Source organism: Siniperca chuatsi, linkage group LG19, assembly GCF_020085105.1.
Source record: "Siniperca chuatsi isolate FFG_IHB_CAS linkage group LG19, ASM2008510v1, whole genome shotgun sequence".
Lineage (NCBI taxonomy): Eukaryota > Metazoa > Chordata > Actinopteri > Centrarchiformes > Sinipercidae > Siniperca > Siniperca chuatsi.
Genome location: NC_058060.1, coordinates 21491418 through 21511908, shown reverse-complemented (window position 1 = coordinate 21511908; position 20491 = coordinate 21491418). Strand labels below are relative to the sequence as shown.

The 20491-nt window shown below is 39.2% G+C and overlaps 1 protein-coding gene across 3 annotated transcripts in view; it reads left to right on the top strand.

Moving 5' to 3' along the window:
• The window catches only part of LOC122866868 (collagen alpha-1(XVIII) chain-like), an 82052-nt gene extending 62273 nt beyond the window's left edge, over nt 1-19779 (top strand). For 2 of the 3 annotated variants that reach the window (XM_044177061.1, XM_044177059.1), the window contains 40 exons: nt 1294-1368; nt 2369-2461; nt 3986-4112; nt 4574-4617; nt 5129-5317; nt 5501-5527; nt 5841-5903; nt 6091-6171; nt 6536-6583; nt 6876-7010; nt 8282-8335; nt 8843-8878; nt 9299-9433; nt 9887-9946; nt 10096-10131; nt 10249-10293; nt 10779-10841; nt 11187-11222; nt 11322-11405; nt 11626-11691; nt 12013-12075; nt 12258-12338; nt 12581-12616; nt 12756-12809; nt 13161-13217; nt 13416-13475; nt 13587-13628; nt 14381-14467; nt 14684-14711; nt 14932-15000; nt 15256-15281; nt 15382-15480; nt 15564-15717; nt 15845-15918; nt 16108-16236; nt 17060-17107; nt 17224-17286; nt 17515-17712; nt 17854-17969; nt 18063-19779. In XM_044177061.1, the coding sequence (XP_044032996.1) occupies nt 1294-1368; nt 2369-2461; nt 3986-4112; nt 4574-4617; nt 5129-5317; nt 5501-5527; nt 5841-5903; nt 6091-6171; nt 6536-6583; nt 6876-7010; nt 8282-8335; nt 8843-8878; nt 9299-9433; nt 9887-9946; nt 10096-10131; nt 10249-10293; nt 10779-10841; nt 11187-11222; nt 11322-11405; nt 11626-11691; nt 12013-12075; nt 12258-12338; nt 12581-12616; nt 12756-12809; nt 13161-13217; nt 13416-13475; nt 13587-13628; nt 14381-14467; nt 14684-14711; nt 14932-15000; nt 15256-15281; nt 15382-15480; nt 15564-15717; nt 15845-15918; nt 16108-16236; nt 17060-17107; nt 17224-17286; nt 17515-17712; nt 17854-17969; nt 18063-18264 (3183 nt within the window). In that variant the 3' untranslated portion in view covers nt 18265-19779. The remainder of the gene's footprint in view (nt 1-1293; nt 1369-2368; nt 2462-3985; nt 4113-4573; nt 4618-5128; nt 5318-5500; nt 5528-5840; nt 5904-6090; nt 6172-6535; nt 6584-6875; nt 7011-8281; nt 8336-8842; nt 8879-9298; nt 9434-9886; nt 9947-10095; nt 10132-10248; nt 10294-10778; nt 10842-11186; nt 11223-11321; nt 11406-11625; nt 11692-12012; nt 12076-12257; nt 12339-12580; nt 12617-12755; nt 12810-13160; nt 13218-13415; nt 13476-13586; nt 13629-14380; nt 14468-14683; nt 14712-14931; nt 15001-15255; nt 15282-15381; nt 15481-15563; nt 15718-15844; nt 15919-16107; nt 16237-17059; nt 17108-17223; nt 17287-17514; nt 17713-17853; nt 17970-18062) is intronic. The other variant, XM_044177060.1, reaches the window with a different exon arrangement.
• The last annotated feature ends 712 nt before the right edge of the window (nt 19780-20491 follow it).

Here is a 20491-nt window from a genome sequence, read left to right as displayed (position 1 = left end):
TAAGTTTAATGCTTTGTTAAAACTTGTTGGAATCAACTATAACTCTAACTAAAACTTCATGTCTTTATGAAATATTGAGCTTTGAATTGTAATTCAAGCAATAATGTACCACAAGGTGTCCCAGTGTCAGAAAATAATGGAAGAAGTAAAGTTAAAGTAGATTGGGACACTAAGGCTCAGACACCTGCCAGTCAATCAGAAGTATTGTCAGCGGCCATTACATAAGACTTTAATTATTAATTAAATAATTTATTAATAAGGCATTAAAACAAGCATGCGTGGTTACAACTTAAAAATCCATTGGGGGTTTGGAGGGCATTTACTAGTATATTGAACTAGCATACACTGGGTACATTAACACCTGTGTATTGACAACTTGATGCCACGGTGTACCTTAACATCTTAACAGACCAGGTGCAGCCATTCCTGTTTATCGTGTTCATTACTCCCTAGGGAATGACAACAAAATAATGGTCCCTCTCACAAGAATAACCCAGGGATGGTTGTAGAAACATGCAGGTGAATGACAAACATAAACCTCTAACAAGATTTAACATATTTGGGATGCACTAAATGCATTTTCTGTCTAAGCATCCACCCATTAAGCCAGTTGCAGCACTGGTAAACTGTTACAGTGGTAAAGCTGACAATACAGACATCAAAGTATTATGATGGCTAGCAGCTGTTACCAGGCTCAAAGATGGTGCAACATTTCTAAACTGAGGTTTTTTGGACACTAGCTTTGTAGTGTAGTACAGTATACTCAAAGATTAGTATCAGTTAGAGACAGAAAAATGACCCATAGTGGATGACATAACATTTACATCTAAAGCCTGTTGATAATCTGAGTCCTGAAACACAAAATGTAGAATAGTTAAATGTGTTATTTTAAATATGATACAAGTGCTCGTGGTATTTGTCCACTAAAATGAAAAAAAATATTTTGAATGTGAATTTGCACAAATATCCATACGGTAATATGGTGCTTTAAGATTGATGTGAACATTGTCTCACGCTCATCCAAACTGTCCTCCCTCCAAAGACACCTGTTTCACTGCCAGATGTTTGTGAATGTCCATTTGAGTGTGCGTGTTATTGTGTGCAGTTGTGCTGAATAATGTGTGGGGTAATGAGGGAAGGAGCAAAACTGTTTTGCTGAAAGAAAGAGGCAGTATGCTAGTGTGTGGGAAACGTACGCTAAGCTTGAATAAAATTTAATGACACAGAATTAAATTACCACACAACATAACACGGACTCTCATCGTCTTCTTCCACTCCTCTTTCTCTCTCCAGGGCACCATCCAGCAGCTGGTGCTGAAGTCGGATCCCACGGCCCCAGATGACCAGTGCGAGGAGGACGATCCTTATGTGAGTGGGCACCAAAACACATACAAACACAGTCTTTAAGAACATAAGTTCTTTTCCGTTCTGTCAGAACACACAGCCTCAGCAGCCCAAACATGGAACTATTCCTCCCTCTACTGGTCGGGGGGGGGGAAGTGCACTACAGTAAACTATATTGACAGTGCTATGGCATACATTATATTTTAGACAACAGTGCTCTTCCAACCATTTTTGGAAGACCTTTTTCTGTTTCAATATGACAATGCTCTCGTGCACAAAGTCAGAGCTATAAAGAAATGGTTTTCCCAGTTTGGTGTGGAAGAACTTGACTGGCCTGCACAGAGCCCTGACCGCAACCTCATCCAACACCTTTGGGATGAACTGGAATGCCACCACATTTAGATTAGTATGACCATGAATGTGAGACACAGCTTAATATATAATGTAATTGTTCAATAATTAATACAACTCAAACTTGACAATGTTTTCCGCCACATTACTAAAATTAAATTTTATTTTTATTTAAATAAAAAAAATAAGTGAAATTAGCTGAAATTTAAACAGAGCTAATTTGATGATTTTCTCCTCTCCATCTTTCATTTAAAAATTCTTTTTGCATAAATATAGATTTGAAAATAAAAGATTTCCCATGGTAGACATACACCAGTAACAGTTACTCATGTCTTAGATGCTGCAGGTATATAATGCAGTTGTTTTTTTTTTTCACGAGTTATATATAATATCTGGATTTCAGATGGCTATAGAATATTTTTTATTTTTTGTCCTAACAATGATCCAAATTTGATAGAATTTCATGCATGTTGTCTTATCCAGTGGCCCATATAATAAAGGCACAGTAATGTTTTAGCATGGCTTAAATCAGTTAAATGAATTAGCTGATGTTTGGATACAAGAATAAATATTTTTTAAATGGTTGTGTATTCTGCATTCGGCACTGATCTGATCCGTCTCCGTCCGTTTATCTACTGACTCCTTTTTATCCTGCTCTCATTTCTCTCTTCAGGCCTCTGGATACGGAAGTGGTGATGATGCTTATGAAGACATTGAAGGAAGAGACGAAGTGAAGAAGATTGTGGAGGAGAGAGAGTATACCGTGGTGTGTATATACACACACACTCATACACGCCACACTATCCCTCTGGTCCAAGTCCATCCCAGCTAAATGGGAAGGACAAAGAAAGCAGTTAACCTTACAGGCCTGGTGGAGACTAGAACATGGTGATATGTGCTTCTCCCTGCCAGCTCTGTGCTCTCAGAAAAAGAGAAAAGAATACAACAGAGCAACAGAAGAGCGGCAGGGGTGGAGTACTATATTTTACTTAAAGAAATAGTTTATTTCTTTTGGGAATCTTAGAAGTTGGATGGCAAGATGAGCATAAAGACTGGAGTCTTGTCACCGTGAGATTGCCACGCAACCAACGGAGAGTGCAGAGAGTCCCTAGCCCAGCCAAGAAATAGCCCCCCCTCAAATAAAACTGGGTTTTTTTTTTTTGTGAGTGTTATTCATACACAAACCAAAATGTAAAATTGACAAACAAGGTAGAATGTGTTAATTTAGAGGTGCTAGTAGGTATATTTTTAAACTCTGGACAAAGCAAGGCTAGCTGTGAACCCCCTCCTCACTTCCTGTCTTCATGCTCAGCTAAGCTAATCACCTGCTGGAGCCAGCACAAACATGAAAGTTACGGTACAATCTTCCCTTTTAACTCACTGGAGCTACTGGAGATTTTAATGCTTTGCTTAAGGGCACATAGACACTATCAGGAGAGATCAGAGAGATTTGCTTCATTTACCCAGATTTTCTTAATCAACTCCAGGCCACTGTGACCCAAATGAAATCATTTTACCTCAAGTACCTCAGTGCTATGTCACTAAGATTTGGAAGTATGGAAACATGAGGTGTTGTCCAAATGTGTGACGGCTCTTACTCAGCCAGTTCTGAGCTATCTGAAAAATGTCCTCGTCCGCCACATCAGGACTGTCAGAAGACAGATTCAAATCCCAAATCCAACACTCTTCAGGAAAGAAAAGATTTCTTGCTTTGTCATTGCCACTCCTTTTCAAGGATCATTCATAAACAGGACAGCGGGTCATGTGGTTTTATCACCACAGCAGATCTCATACAATAATGCAGAAATAGTGTTGAAGGCACTGTGAGCCAGCTTGGTGCAATGTGTGGAATGTTGCTTTCAGTCTCAGCCTGACACTGCAGTTGGATCTGGTCTAAGAGAAAACATTTCCTACCATCTGTGGCAAACACTCACTTTGCTCAGATTTTTGTTGCTGTTTTATGAATACATCAAGAAGTCTAAAGCTAAAATAATAATATATATACACAAGCTAGGCTTATTAAGCTTCTTATTTTTATGCGTAGTTGTGGAATATTTTACATAAAAACATGCTGAATGACTTAAACCAAGCCCTAGAAACAAAACATATATGCAAATTATTTCCATTCTGATTATATATCTCAGAACTTATACATTATTTTATTAAAGACCTTGGAATATTGCAGAAAAAAAAGTTTATCCTTCCATTTGCACGTTTTTGTGAGTAGACCGTGTAGATTCTAGCTTCTTTTTTCACCTTATGTCATTTTTATTATTTAATTTTTTTTCAGCCCCTCCCAGAGCTGGACCCCACTTACAGCTCCCCAGTCCGAGCTCCACCCACCGAGATGTCGTTAGGTGATGATGAAGACATAGAGGAGACTTCTGGACAGGAAGTGGAGAAGACCACAGAAAGAGGTGAAAAAACCCCAACATAAATCTTACTTTTGTATTAATATATTTTAGGAAATGTGTCTTTGGTGGCAACAAACAGCACTGACTTGCCAAATCTTGCGGGTACCTAATTCTGTTACACACATGCACACTAGCATTTATTTTAGATGTGTGTGCTGACATTGAAGTGATGCTATAATACATGACCAAGGCTGCGCCTCCTGTGTTGTATTTCTCAAATTAGCCAGCAGATGGTGCTGGAAGAGACATTGTAGCTGCCCCTCCTTCACAGAGAAGCAGCCTTCTGTCTCGGTTTCTGTTCTGTGACCGGCCCTAAATTAAGGTTTCATATCCTAATAGGTCATATAGGTTACCATTCTGTATGGTTCCACCTTTTCAAATCATGCTAATCAAGTGCCATCTTCTTTCACTGAAGATTCAACTGGCAAATTTTTGAATGTGCTCACTTTGTGTCTTTGTTACAGTAAAATCTTTTGAGACAGATATTCCAGCCTCCGTACTTGACACTGTAAGTAGTTATTTTCTTCATAATTTAGATGTAAAGCACAGCACATATTTAAGATTTTAAGTAATACATGTATCTGTATGGTTGTTCAGTAATGTCCAACATAGATTAAAAAGAGGTTTATTCAGTGTTCAGGTAGAGTAGTAATAGGCACGATTAACTGGAAAAATATATACCCATCCCTTGAGCCAGAATCCTGCAGTGGAAGGGTGCCACAATTACTGTAACTGAGACTTCATCTTTGCCTCATATGAAATTCTGGTGTCATACAGTAGCCACTGTTGGGAAAAATCCTAAAGAAAGCTGGAGTCACAAACATTATGATGATTAAAAAGTTTTGTTTAATCAATTTATGCACAACTGGCTCCTTTCGCTGAGGTATAACTAAGCCAGAATAGTCCCTCTGCTATTTAGTTAATGTCTTAATGTTAAGTCTGCACACTGTTTGATGCCTTGCTATATTCCAGTGAATAATGAATAAATGAATCACTCACTGAGTCTATTCAACACTCAGTCCCTTCAGGTGTACCCAGGACAGAAAGGGGAGCCAGGTGAGCCAGGTCCAGCCGGTCCCCCAGGACCACCCGGCCCTCCAGGACAAGCCTCAGGAGAGGGGGAGGGAGGGGAGCCAGGACCCCGGGGCCCACAAGGACCACAGGGACATCCAGGCCCACCGGGACTTCCTGGGAAAGATGGACAGCCTGTGAGTTTTATCTGCTTGTTTGCTTTATTTGTAATATTCAAAATATTCTATTTTTAAACTATGTAGTTTTCTGTTTACAGAACATCAAAAGAGCCATTTTGAGCACATTCTGTTGTTTAGGTCACTCCTACAGCTCAAAATATAAAATGATGGATTGGTTTTCTATTTTTGTCTTTTGTCTAGGGAAGCAAAGGTGAAACTGGTGTCCCAGTAAGTAAAGTCTTTCCAGTCTTGTAGATTTATAGGCTCTTTTATTGTGGGAGTTATTTTTTTTAGTGTCTCTGGGGGAAACTGATGCAGGAACATTTTCAACATACAGGTACTTATTGAAGGAGCTACACTTATATATTAGCTGATACTACACTGACTTATGCCGCTAGATTGGGGTCACTGATCTAACATCATTCCTGATATCACTACTTACAACTGTGTCAGTGTGCTGCGTTTAATCTGTGTTACGTGACCGCTGATGCGTTGATATCTGATGTGGCTTTGAGCACAGCTGTAACTATGTTTTTCCCAGGGAGCAACAGGGATTCCAGGATTCCCAGGACTACAGGGAGAGCCTGGTCTCCAGGGAGAAAAGGTAAATATCCCCCCTTTAATACCATGATACCTGGACTTGAATCTGGTCAGAATGTAAATAGGGTAGGGCATTTACAGACACATCACTACTGTATGAATTGTCATGGAAAATGAGCCAATGTATAAATCAGTAATTATCACTAAATGTACAAATAAACACACAAACATCCCACTGCTGTCTCCCTCAGGGTGATCCTGGTGTTGGGCTACCAGGTCCTCCAGGCCCTCCTGGACTTCCAGGTCGACCCAGCAAGTCTTCCATGTTCCTGGTAAGTTATTAAACAACCTTTTCTTCAAAATCTGGTTACTGTAGTTATTAATGCTGCTTGATTCAGAAATTAACATTTCAGTCCAGCCCCAGGCTGAAGTACCATGAATATCTTTTTAAGTGAGACTATAAAACAAATTTTGGTCCAAAATGAAATATTCATCATGTGATACAACATGCCCTGTTGATTATTTCTTTTTATGGCAGAAGCATTTGTGGTTTAGAAGTATGTAATTATGAATCTCTGGGAGCAAAATGACTCCTGAAAGGGATATGTAGTTTGTAGTGATTTGACCCAGTGTGAATGTAGCAACTGTGACCGGTGAATTAACTAATCGACTGCTCATATGGTATGTGTTCATTAGGAGGGGTCCGGATTTGAAGACTTTGACAGTGATGCAGAGATTATTAGGGTAAATGAACGTTTTCTCTCTCTGTGACGAGATAATATTCTAGCATCACATTACAATCCTACTCTCCTTTTTGTGACACCCTGTTCATTTAGTCATCTCTGGCTCAAGGTTAACATGTTGTTTCTCATTGTACAGAGATACTGAAAACAAGCTTTTGTCACCTTGTTTCACCATTTTGACACTACAGGACACTCGCTAACATTTGACCAATAGCTAGAGAGGTACATGGAAGGTACTTTCTAAAACTTTCCCCCTTTTTATGTGACTGAGATATGCCAGCTTGTTTCATCAGGGGCCTCCAGGGCATCCAGGCCCCCCGGGTCAGCCAGGGCCCCCAGGAACCCCATCTACGGACGTCTTTCCTGGACCACCTGGGGCTCCTGGGAAAGATGGAAAGGATGGAGAGGAGGGTAAACCTGGACTTCCAGTAAGTAAATCCTCGTTCTTTTTTTTCCTATTTTTGTACAGTTCATCAATAAGAGAAAAATCCAAACATTAAGTTTTAAGAACATTAAAGAAACTGTGGTTCTTGAACATGTCATGTACTGTAGAACCAGGCTGTGGCCCTTTTCGTACAAGCAGACATGTTTCTTCATATAATTGGTGGTTCCTTCGAGCAACAAGGATCCAGCACTGAAAATCTTGTGGTATTGGAGAGGACTTAACAGTAATTGATGCATAATGGCATGTCAGTGATAACAATTAATTTCCTTTACGATGTGTACTGTATTTGAATTTAAAATTGTATCATCTCTTAATTTTACTTCTGCAAAGCCACGTAGTGGCACAGCTGAATTTAAGGTAGAATTTGCTAGAGGACCATTTTATTTTCTATAACAACACAGGAGGGATTTGTTTAGAAAGTGCACTTCCATTGCTGATCTAGTTTCTGTTTTCAGGTGATTGAGGAGTGGTTTAGTGGCTCTGGGTCTAGTCAGGTATTAACATTTGGTCCCATCAGATCCAAAGGGGCCAAAAAGACAGTGTTTCAATCAACTTTATTTGAAAACCCATGTTAACTCACTGCTTTCCTGCCATTGCTTGCTGCACAGTATTGATTAATGTGCAAACATATTGGATGTGTGTCTGTGTGTGTGTGTGTGTGAGAGACCATTAGAGAAGAGTGTGCATACTGTATATTGATTTGAGGTATGAAGTATGCATGTGTTAATTTGTAAATGTTAGTGCCGTACTGCACACTTCCTCACTAAGGGCATATTTTATATCTTCAAATAAGTCATGTCCTTTTCTAATTATCCTCAAGCTACAGCAACAACACTTTGGCAGAAACAGCTATAAAAGCTTCAGAACATGGTCTGAGCTGCAGCATCTGTTGGGGGAAATGGGGTGTCTTTTGTCTTTAAAATGTCAGAAGCTTTTCCTAACTGTGTGAATGGACTACTCACAGGTTTACAATCTTTACTCCAGCACTGTTTTGGTGCATAAAGCTTTATTCACTTCAGTTCTTCTGAGCCCATTAGCTTTGTTTAATATGTTCTAATTTTAATCAATTTACCCCTGTTAGCTTGCAACTAGCATACTCTTTTGTTCAAAAATATGAATGGTACTAACAATTGAATAACCCATGCAAGCTGTGCAGTGAATGTACAGAGTTAATTCCCACTGGTATAGGTATCTGGAATAGATATATATGCATCTAAAATCTGAAATGTTAATATAGTCTTGGCACTCTTGCAGGGAGTTGATGGAAAAGATGGGGATCCAGGGCCTGCTGGGGAGAAAGGAGACAAGGTGAGGCTAATGAATATTAGCAACATAGCATGCATCATCACAATATATTCTTACTATGGACAGACACACAACGTACAATGTTTAGATGTCCACTCGTCAACCCTGAAGTGCTGTTGTTGCACTGTTGTGAGACCTACCCAGTACGACTTAAAAATCGGAATTGTTTCCTCCTATGTGAATGTACAGCACACGAACCAGTAGCTGCCTCTTGCTTGTGTGACTTCTACCACGCTGCCTTTTTGTATGAGCTCACACTGATTTCCCTTGAGCAGTCCTCTTAATGCTCTGTTAGCAAAAACAATTACACACAAACTAAATAACCACCTAACGCAAAGAGCCACGCTCTTAATGAGGTGACCCTGTGGACTAGTAAAGCTAAGGGGCTCGAGTGTAAACAAGTCTGTGATGCAAAAGCTGCTCTGCCTTTTTTGTGCAAACCAGAAACTACAGTCGCTCTCTAGTCATTGCTGTAGTTCATGCAATTTTATTATATTATCTGTTTAACAGGGAGAGCCTGGTGTGAGCGGAAAACCAGGACCAAAGGTAAAATCTTGATTTCATTGCATGTCATCCCTGACTGGACAGTGAACCACCATTACTGATATCAGTAGTCATACTTACATTTCCCCTTTTTATATTGTTATTGTGCCCAAAGTGGTATTTGTACGTTACATTTACCGTTTTATATGGTATGTCTCTATTCACTTTTAGTTTATTCCATCACTGTTTTTAAGGCACTCTCTCCCTCACCCCTGTTTCTCCTTTTATTTCCAAGTTCTCTTTGACTCTTTATCCCATGTTTCCATTTGCTATTTCTCTCCCTATCGTCACTATCCATATCTCTACCTCACCCTTTACCTGTCTCTTTCTGTTAACCACTCCCCCCTCATACTTTTAGTTGCTGTGTTGGTTTAACTGATTTCATGATAATTTTGAATAGGGACTATTTCCCATCTCTTGCAGGGAGATCAGGGCCTTCAAGGGTTTCCAGGCCTACCAGGCTCAGAGGGTACAGAAGGGCAGCCTGGTCCCAGGGGTCCACCTGGCCCCCCTGGCCCCCCTGGTCCCCCTGGAAGAGGCTTTACTTTGGAGTTGGAGGTACGAACTCCTTCATGACCGGTCTACTTACAGAACAGCTCAACCTGTCACAGACATTAGTATGATTGTTATCATAAGGAATTAGGAAATACTGATATGCAGGTAACAAACATCCATCCTTTTTTTTTTTGTTGTTGTTTTTGTTTTGAGGGATTACAGTAGAGCATGATGGTTGCTGCTTAGGTTTAGCATGATATCTAGACAACATCCCATCCCATATCTGCCTGGTCTCAGCACAGAAACAATGTCTTTATTTCTCACCAGACTAGTTTGCAATGTGTGTGGCACATAGATAGTTCAGTTATCAATAGTTTTCCATTTCAGATAAATCTCAAATTGTCAGTTTCTCCAGTGTAAATGTGCTGTATCCAGCAACATGTGGTGATTTTATGGATTTAATTGAAATGGTTCAAATTTCATTCATTATGAATTTCTTTTTGTCAAATGTTTTAGGACTTGGAAGCATCTGGGATGCAGAGTGGTTCTGAAGCTACACTCTACAGAGGCCCACAGGTACAACTGCACTGAGTGTGTTAGCATGAGGAGTAGTCTGCACCATTATATTTAGTTTTTATGTTTTTTCACAATACTGTGTAATTTCATCATATCATCAACTGCTATTTTTGTCACCTGAGATGAATTTACTTGTATTTGCTACACAGGGTCCTCCTGGAATCCCTGGACTTGAAGGACCCAAGGTGAGATATTTGTGTGTCTGTGATATCTACAGTATTAGTCAAATTGTGTGAACTCAGTTCCCTACTGTGGACTAAAATCTGGTTATGCCATTTTTTTCCCTTCTTTGCCTCTCATAGGGTGAAGATGGCTTAGCCGGCCCCCCAGGAAAGCCGGGAGAAAAGGTGAGCCGGCTGTCAAGTTCAGTTCAGCTGCTGTTCTGTTATGCTTTTTGAGATTTTAGGGTTATCTCAGCACAAGTCAGACAAGCTTCTTAAATGTCATAGTAAACAGCTGTAAAGTGAAAGGCAACAAGATGTTCGGGGAGCAGAGACACTGTCCTCTTGCCAAGGTTTGGTTCTCGTTGAATCTGACCCAACCTCCTCATGTTTTGATAAGTGCTCTATAAATAAAGTTTTATTATTATTATTATTATTATTATTATGTTACCTCTCTACAGAAATGAACCATAACTTGACTTTACCTTTATCATTTATCACCAACTAATTTAGAGAAAGTAGTGTGAAGTAGGCAGAAATAAAGTAATTTTGTTGTCATTTTTACATGGGGCTCTTGAAATGTATTTTTACCACTAGTGAAATGATGGAAGCAGGTTATCTTATACCAGTAATGTATATGAATGATGAATGTTCCTTTGTGGTCTCCGTAGGGGGAGCCAGGTGCTACAGGACCACCAGGGATTCCAGGACTGAATGGACTAAAAGGGGTTGAGGTCAGTAAATGGATGGACTAATAGATACATGAATAGGTTAATTTGATTAAAATGTCAGCTTTTACAAATGGTTCAGACCGATTTTTACTGGCTCCTGTAGTGACTTTTGGTGAAATTGATAAGTGGAAATATGGTTTTAAAAGCTGATAGTTTAATAAAAATCTGTAGATGGATTGAATTCCTCAATCTGTAAAATGTCTTGTGTACAAAGTATGTATTTCTACTTTTGTATTACTGCTTTTTATTTTCAACTTATACAAACAAAAGAACATGAAAAATATTACTAGTAACTGAATGTTTAACTTTAACTTGAAGAATTTGTATTTTCTCTTGTGTTATCTACAGGGACCAAAGGGGAACAAAGGTGATCCAGGACTAAAGGTAAAACCATCAAAGAGTGGATATATGACGTGGCCAAACTCACACATGCACTTTTTTTACTTTTTACTGAAAGGCAAAAATGTCAAACATGTTTCTCAGGGAGAGGCGGGACGGGACGGGCTCAATATACCCGGCCCTCCAGGACCACCTGGACCACCAGGACCCATTATCAATCTCCAGGATGTAAGTAGCACCTTACCACAGCCATTCAAGACAAGGCTTACTTAGGCTAAAAGGGAGAGTCCGGTGTCAGTGCACTTTCTACCAACCTGCTAAGGGAAAAGAACTTGAACACAAAAATCATCTGTATGACTTGAATCATATTGTGTAACCAGAGTGATTGATTTGTTTGTTGAGTCCGTTTGATTCCATTGACAACATTCTCCTTCTGCCTCTTATCCAGCTTCTACTTAACGATACAGATGGTGCCTTCAACTTCTCAGGGATTTTTGAAGCTCAGGGGCCCACTGTGAGTATCAGATGAAAAATCAGTCAATCAGAGACCAAATGATCTTGACATCATGACAACAAAACATGTGTGGTTAGATAGCTTTTGTTGGTTTATGTTTGTAGTGTGTAACAGTCCTGTGTTCCAGTTAATGCCTTCAGCTGTCAGGTTTCCTATTCAGAACAGAAGTAACATCAGAAGCATTGTACATGACACAAATGAGTGCACACACAGGGATATGACGACATGTAGAGAAATCATTCCAACTTGACCTTATTCATGACAGAGGCCAGCATTTAGATATGGAGTTAGCCTCATTTTTTATTTCCTAATTGTTTATAGGGACCACAGGGTCCAAAGGGTGACATTGGGTTGCCAGGAGTTCAAGGACCTCCAGGACTGAAAGTAAGTGGGACATGCATGCCTCGTCTCTGCTCACATACAGTACTTGTATGATATCTAAGCAGACTAAATAGGCGAAACGAACATGATTTGTACTCTTATTTTTCTGTATACACAGTTTAATAGAGGTTGATATTTGTGTACATATGGTTTGTTTGTTTGTTTACTTGTGTGTATGCATGCAGGGTGAAAAGGGTGAGCCAGGATTTGTTATCGCAGGAGCTGGATCAGGCCTGACTGGTCCAATGGGACCCAAAGGAGTCAAGGTTATATTTGTTGTCACAGTTTTTTTTGGGTTTTGTTTTTGTTTTTTTTTTTACTCCCGAGATCCAGATCATTTTCCTGAGATTCTTCTTTTGCGTCCACTTGTTGATGATTAGTGTACGCATGTTCTTCAGGATTAAAGTGTCAGTATAAACAGCTTATTGTAAAATAAGCCATAACCATTATTTTGAAAACATTTTCAATGGAACTTTACAAATCGGTGTAAATGTATCTTTGTTTACAGGGAGATAATGGTGTAGCTGGACCCGCTGGAATTCCAGTAAGTATTAACAGCGAGCATCAAAAGCAAAAAACCTTTCACTTTTTCAGGTTTCTCCAATTGTTTCCACTGCAATGGATGAAGGTGCTATGGATGCATTTAAGAAATACTGTCAGTCACTTTGTTTTGTTCCCAACAGGGGCCTATGGGACCACCAGGACCCAAAGGAGAATTTGGTTTTCCTGGACGACCTGTAAGCACCATGAACTCGCCAAACATTTCCAGTTTGATTAAGAGGGCATACAGACTCTGACACTTCCTTATGTTGATTGTTGGTTCTTTGATCAGAAGATTCTGGTTAAAAATATATATTTTCTCTGTTTCAAGTAAGAATCGTTTCTCTTCTGCTATGAAAAATACAGCTTTTCATCTTGTATTTTAAGTTCAATACACCTGCTGTTTTACGTTAAATGAAATCACACATTGACTCGGTCAACAAATTACCCAATTTCCCAGATTTTCCCATTAAAGTTAAATCCAATCTAATTTGCCATATTGTTGTTGTTGTAACTTGGATGCTTTTGGATGATGTCTGTCTGTGTAGGGTCGTCCAGGCCAGATGGGACCAAAAGGAGAGAGAGGGGACTCTGTAGGCCTGCAGGTGAGTCACAAGAGCATGTGAAAAGACTGTAGAAATCTGTAGATGTTGATATTACTTTTACTAGAGCATGGCGTTTTAAAGGACCTAGTTTTCCTCTTTAGTCATTGTATACTTTAAATTGTTGAAAAAGTTCAAAGTTCTTTTCTCTTTCTTTCTTCCATTTTTTGTTTTCTTGTCTTTTTCTTCTGCTCTTTTTAGGGACCTCCTGGCCCCCCTGGGCTGCCGGGCCGCCCTGGAATATTCAACTGCCCCAAAGGAGTAAGCACGTACACATTCACTATTCAACACACAATTCTGACTAAGTTCTCCTCAATCAGGTGTGTTTTATTTATATGCTCACTGTCCTCTCTCCTCCCCTGGTTTCTGAAGACAGTGTTCCCCATCCCTCCCAGACCCCACTGCAAAATGGCCGTAAGTTTGTCTATGCAACCCTACTGCTGATAAAGCCCGCCTTTTATAAATGCTTTTAGTACAGCCTGTGCTAGGAAACTTAATTGTTTTGTTTTAAATTTGATATAGTCTTATATACTCTGTCATCCTCCTGCTATATCTATATATTTAAATCATATATTGATTTTAGTCATGGTGGCCTGAAGGTTTAAAGAAGACACATAAGAGTTGATGAGAGATGAGAGCTACCATGCATATTTAATTTCCTTTAGCACATGCTGTACTACGGTTTCTACAAGCCTATGGAGTGAAGGCTGAGCTGCATCCTAAGTGTCGGTCTATCTATCTGCAGTCCAATTCATTATTATTCATATATCCATCAGTATACTTCTGTTTATAGTAATGCCATCTGTATATAATGTTCATAGTACCACTTGTAAAATATTTTCATTATACTGCTCTATCCTGCATTTATGCACACACTTTATATCCTGCACTTGCTTATTGCACTTCTGGTTAGACCTAAACTGCATTTCGTTGCCTTGTTCTTGTACATGTGTAATGACAATAAAGTTGAATCTATCTATCTAATCTATCTTCATTAAAGCTCAGTAATTCACTGTCTGCTGAGTCCATTCTCACACATCTCCTAATCACAAGGTCGCTTTCATTCTCTGTGTCTTTTACACATCTCCCCTCTTTTCCTTCTGTGTACAGATAAAGTGCATGTTGCTCTGTGTAACGTTGGTACTACCTAACCTTTAATCACTCAGAACTGTTCGAGGATGGTTCTAAAATATTCCTGCATGCTGCATGTCCAGGCTGGGAAGGTGAAGGCTCATTGCCAAAACAAAATGGAGGTAGTACTAAAATCACATCCTCTGAAAATCTGCATGTCATTTGCATGTTGATTATGATACTAACAGATTGGATGATTTGATAATGGGATGTTATGACGTTTTTTGTTTTTTTTTGGATAATTACCCTTAGATTTATTGTGAAAGTAATACAAGCTTTGTTGAAGTCAGCACTGACTGCTGTTTGTTTTCCATTTTGTTTGTGCTCCATTATTTCAGCTTAATCCCAATGGAACCATTGCAGTTGGTAGGTTGGGTCTTCTCTTTTATTTGCCTTAAATTATAAAGCCTGAAGTCTGTTTTTGACACTTTTATTAAAAAACTTGACAGAATACTCAAGATAGTAGCAGTACAAAAAATGTATAACATACTTGCAATATATATTTTTTCCCTTTTTAAAATCTCTGCATCAACAAGTCAAAATTAAGGAAAAGCAATTAAGTTGAGTTTGGCTTTTTGTCTCCAAGGTAACTGTCAGATGGGACTTAAAGGAGAAAAGGGAGAGAGAGGCTTTCCTGGGATACCGGCTCCAACAAGTGAGTAAACAGAATTAAATCAAATCAAAGGATAATAGCTCTCCCAATGTATGGACACTGAAAATGAAAAATGTTTAATAACATATAAAAACAATAAATGCCTTTTGAATACCACCAAAGAGAAAAAATATCTATACTTTAAACAAAAACAAGTCTATAAAGTATGTTTTAATGAGTGAATTTAAAGGCCTGATTTTCTAGGATATGTTGGCTTATAATATGTTGTAACTCCCTCCTCGGTTTTCTCTGCTCTAGACACATTTCTTCCCAGGGCAGGCTGGGTAAGTTTCATATGGAGGTGCTTTTTTAAATCTTGTTTTGGGAAGTGCTGCTTTATGTGCCATCAGGCTCAAGTCTTATGTGTGTGTAATGTAATCGCAGGGGGCAAGAGGTGACCAGGGCATTAAAGGACAGAAGGGAGACAAGGGGGAGGCAGGGTTTCCCGGGCAACCAGGTATCCCAGGGAGACCAGGACTTGTGGTGAGTCAAGTTTCCATGGATATGCATTGTGTCATCTTTGTGATTAAAACAATGTACTAAAGCAATCTTCTGACACATTTCAGGGACCCAAAGGAGAGTCAGTGCTTGGTCCACCAGGTCACCCTGGGGTGCCAGGTTCACCAGGTATCCCAGGCTATGGTAGACCAGGGCCGGTCGGCCCTCCTGGGCCACCAGGGCCTCCAGGACCCCCTTGGTCATCCTCAAGATATGGCTCGGGTACAGTTCATCAGTCACACACTGTAATACTATACAGAAATAGTCATTTAAGTTTACATACAATTCTTATAGCTGATGAGATCAAACATAATGAGCTTGTATGAAAGGTTTATTTTTGTTATGGCAGCTTTGACTATTGCTGGCCCTCCTGGACCTCCTGGACCAGCTGGACCTCCTGGACCTTCGGGTAACACAGCATCAGTAAGTGAACTTGTTTCTAATGGCCATGTTGTTGAACAACACAGACATGATACACTGGCATGCCATAAACGTTTGCATGATTACACATCACAGACACATACAAATCATCCATTGTTGCTGTAAAATCAATACCATAACAATATCAAAGTTTCCAGAGATAGATCCATTTTTCTTTTATCTGGTTTTCAGCTGAAAACGTTTTCGACCCGTGAGAGTATGATGCAGCACACCCTCAGGGATGCAGAGGGAACTCTGGCGTACGTCACAGCAACAGGAAGTCTCTTCCTCAAGGTTTCCCAGGGATGGAAAGAGATACAGGTACTGACTGCACCATTTGTATGTATTTAGGTTTGCTAAATCTGACCCTCTGTACTAAAGATATGCAATGATAGCAACACTGAACATCATTTTGAAACCTCTCACGTTCACATTAATGTCAGAATATTAACCAGGGTCATGGTGTTTTTACTACACCATGACCAGTTGTGACCTTCCAGCTGAAAAATGAAGCTGCAGCATACAGCACCTGCAGAGCTGCCCCCTTTAAAAATGATATTCATGTAGGTAAAAGCTTAACTGATGTAACAGCAGTTTAATTGCTTTTCTGTTTACTTGGACCTTTTCATGACCAGATTTTTAAAAGTTCTGTAGGCATTGGAAAATATGTCCTATGTCTGATCCGGTCTGATTTTTGTCACTTTCTCACTGGCTGTGAATCATCCCCCCAACATCACTACTGGAAACATTTTCGAAGGCCAAACAGTCTCTCTATTTGAAGAGATGTTCAATGATTAATCAACCAGTGTACAGCAGTATTGGAGGAAATGCTCTTTATTGATTTAAAAAAAAAAAAAAAAAAAAATCAAGAGCATTTCATCAAACAGTTATAAATGTGCAATGCTTGTATACACCTACATGGTCATTATTCATTTAACTTTAATGTATGATTTATTTTCTTATCAAAAATACAATGTGTGCATATGTTGCATAACAAACAAAGTGGTTGTTGGGACGTTTTTTGACATTTCAGGTTCTTTGTTGTACATCGAATGCATTTGATACAAGGACAACATGAAATAACACAATATATGGAATCTAATTTGCAGACTAATTTTTATTTTTTTCTGTTTTGTCTCCACAGCTTGGCAGTCTGATCTACCTCTCTAATAACATTATTCCACAAGATGAGGTACTTATTTCTTATTTTTATTGCTTTTTGCACAGTAAAAAAAATGCTATTGTGGAATGTTGTACTGTGAATGCATTATTTATCCGTTTAACATCTGTTTTCAACTATTCATTTAGCCTCGAGTTGCATATCAGATAAGAGGAGACACGATGGAAAGAATACGTTCAGTTACAGAAAGGGTGAGTAGTATAGTAGCATAGTTCTTTATTTGACTCTCATACATACCAAATTTGATTGTTTTTGGTCGTCTTTGGTCAAAATGCATGAAAACTGAAAATGTATGGCATGTTGAATTTTAGTGCAGACTAACACTTACAGGGGTGACTCAAGACTCTGAGGTGTTGTACATCATTCCTTAACCTTACAGTTAAAGTGGACTAACACCAATCTGTTGCTTCTCCCTCCAGCTCAACCTGGTGGCCTTGAACCAGCCCCACTCAGGCAACATGATGGGGCTTGACACGGCTGACCGGATGTGTTACGAGCAAGCCAAGGCGATGGGTTTGGCTCCAAACTACCGTGCTTTCATTTCTTCTCACAGGCAAGACCTGGTCCATGTGGTCTATCCTGGTTTCCGAGAAACTCTGCCAGTTACCAACCTCAGGGTAAGTGTGCTCCCCTGCTGTTGTTTTTTTTGTTTTTTTAACTGTCAAACAACTACTTTAAACTAAACATTTATCATGCAGTAACCCTCTACAGACAAAGTACTTTGGGCTGCATCTAATCCACTATGTGTCTTCTTTTAGGGAGACGTGATGTTTAGGAACTGGCGGTCAATTTTCAATGCCGATGGGGGTCCAATAGATGCCAGGATACCCATCTACTCCTTTGACGGCCGGGATGTTTTAGCTGACCCCTTCTGGTCAGTAAACTTAATCAATTCCCTGTTTGTTTGTTTGTTTGTCCCTTTTGTGTCTTTCTGTTATGTTGATATTTTCTGTCATCTATCTGTCAGGTCTCAGAAGAGTATCTGGCACGGCTCCACCAGCAGGGGTCTCCGAATGGTCGACAAACACTGTGAGACTTGGCGAGCGGACCACATGTCTGTCATGGGCCAGTCATCGAGCCTGACCTCAGGTCTGCTCCTCGGCCAGCAGACGCGGAGCTGTTCCAACCAGTACATTGTTCTTTGCATCGAGACCCACAAAAACCCTTAAATCCCCCCATTCCACTCCACCAAGGAACCCATCCCAGCCACCGTAAATGTTTAACACTCGGGGAAAAAATTTGAGTGTCTTTTTTTTTTTTAGAAAAGGACGTCATTTTCGGCATATCTTCGGTGCTACATGTAGCATTTTGTGGTTTTTTTTGTTTTTTTTTTAAACAGAGGACCACATTTGACACCTGTCTTTCACAAAGAGGATGTTAGTACTTCTGACATCACTCTGTTCTTTCTGAGGAGCGGGAAGTTTAAGAGGCAGTAACAAACTCTTGACAACAGCAAAGATATCATCTGGGAAGGTAAGCTAACGTGAAGTTGATGCTACACTGTGGAACTGGAATCATTTTGTGGATTGCTTGCGATCCAGATTTGCTCCTTTTTTAAAGGAATGTCTCTTTGTGTTGTAAAGTAATCCAGCAGATTTCCCCTTGTATTCAACCTGGTGGCACATAATGTAAAATGCAACACAGTGGCTGATGAAAGCTGTCAGTCTTCTTGTACTTAATCATGACAGTAATGGTAACATCTCAAAGAGATTGTGGTAATGATTTATTAATGTTAAAATGATACACACAGCACCTTTAACCTTTTTATTCAAGGAAAGTGGACTCATTTGCACCAAGACACATCTGTGTCACTTTACAAGAATCAAAGATAAATGGCTTTTTCCCCACATATCATCCAGGTGTGTTGAGGATAAGATGTATCTTTTTCAAGTTTATTGTCTTTGTTGTTCAACAGACTGAAAGTAAAGACTGGGGGGCTGCAGGAATCTGCACCTGTCCTGAAATGTGGCAGTTTTAACAAATAATAGCTTTCCAAAGACTTAAGTGATGGAAGCATAAAGGGCTACTTTCACTGTTTTGTTTACAGGTTGTCATGGAGAGTTTTACCCCCTGAAAAAATTTCAGTAGAAGTTTACTCGATGTTTTAAGGGCAAAAAGCTTAACTTACATAGTCGCTCGTCCAACAGTGGGATGCCCAGACAACCAGTGTTGCCACCAAAGTAATTTTTGATGCACTGTACTTTATTTTTAAAATATTTTCTAGTTTAACATTTTCATCCTTGAACATGTTGTTTGTGTTGTAGCTTTTCATACATCTTGGTGATCTCACTTCTTATCAGCTCTAACTCTCAATAGACTATTTAATTTACCGTCAATGATTTATTTATACCGTCACAGCACATAACATGAAATCAGAAGATTAAATTTAAGAATGTAATTTATCGTTTGTTGTTTGTCAAATGACTTTCTTCTCACTTTTTGCCTCTTTTCTATTTTTTGTACTTTTGTTTTTACGATCATTGACTGATTTTTTTTTTTTTTTTTTTTTTTATGTTGAACAGTAAAAACACATTTTTTCACCAAATGTAGAGATACAATTGAAAGAAGCTAAATATTTTCATGCTGAAAAAAAATACTAAAAGAAATTCCAAGGGAAAAAGTGAGAGCACATGTTTTTGTATAAATATTGGTGCTTTATTGAATAAAGTTTTCTCTTTTCATAACCTGTTTTTGTTTCATTCGCAATCCAGTGAACAAAATAACTCCAAAGACCTCTGACTGCAAATAACACTGTAAAGTTTTCAATAAACAGAGAAGCAGTAATGTTTTTTCCCTTCGTGCCCTTAATTCTGGCTCTTTTCATTTGTATTGGTAAAGACAGACATTTCAGTGTATGAAAGCATTAGATAGTTCAGTATTTAGAAATATGTGGATTTTGGTTTTGAAAAGTAGCAGATACAACTGTGTTAAGTATTCCTTAAAGCTGCGCTAATCAATAATGTTATATAAACGATGGCTCCAATGATTGCCTAATGTGAAAGGGGTCGCTAGTAGTGACGAACCCACAGAAAATATCGCTTGACTGCAGTTTTCCTCATGGGGTGTTTTAGTGTCTTTCAGCTCTTTGTTTTGGTTTCACAGCACATAACCTTTTTGTTTTATTTGGTATTTCTTTGCTGCAATTTTGTGGTACATACTGGCCAACATACAGTATACGCAAATACCAATATATCTGCGAGAAGCTAAAATGACCCAAAAATCTAGGCCATGTAAGCATACCAGCTGGCCTCTAGTTTGAATCTTTCAGCACCATGGAGAGAGAGAAATATTTAGATTTATTCTTACTTTCTCAATCCGTTTCAGTATTCCAGCAAAATGCAAGGAGTACATTACTGTAATCTTTCAGAGGAATGGTGTTTTTACCATATAACTGGA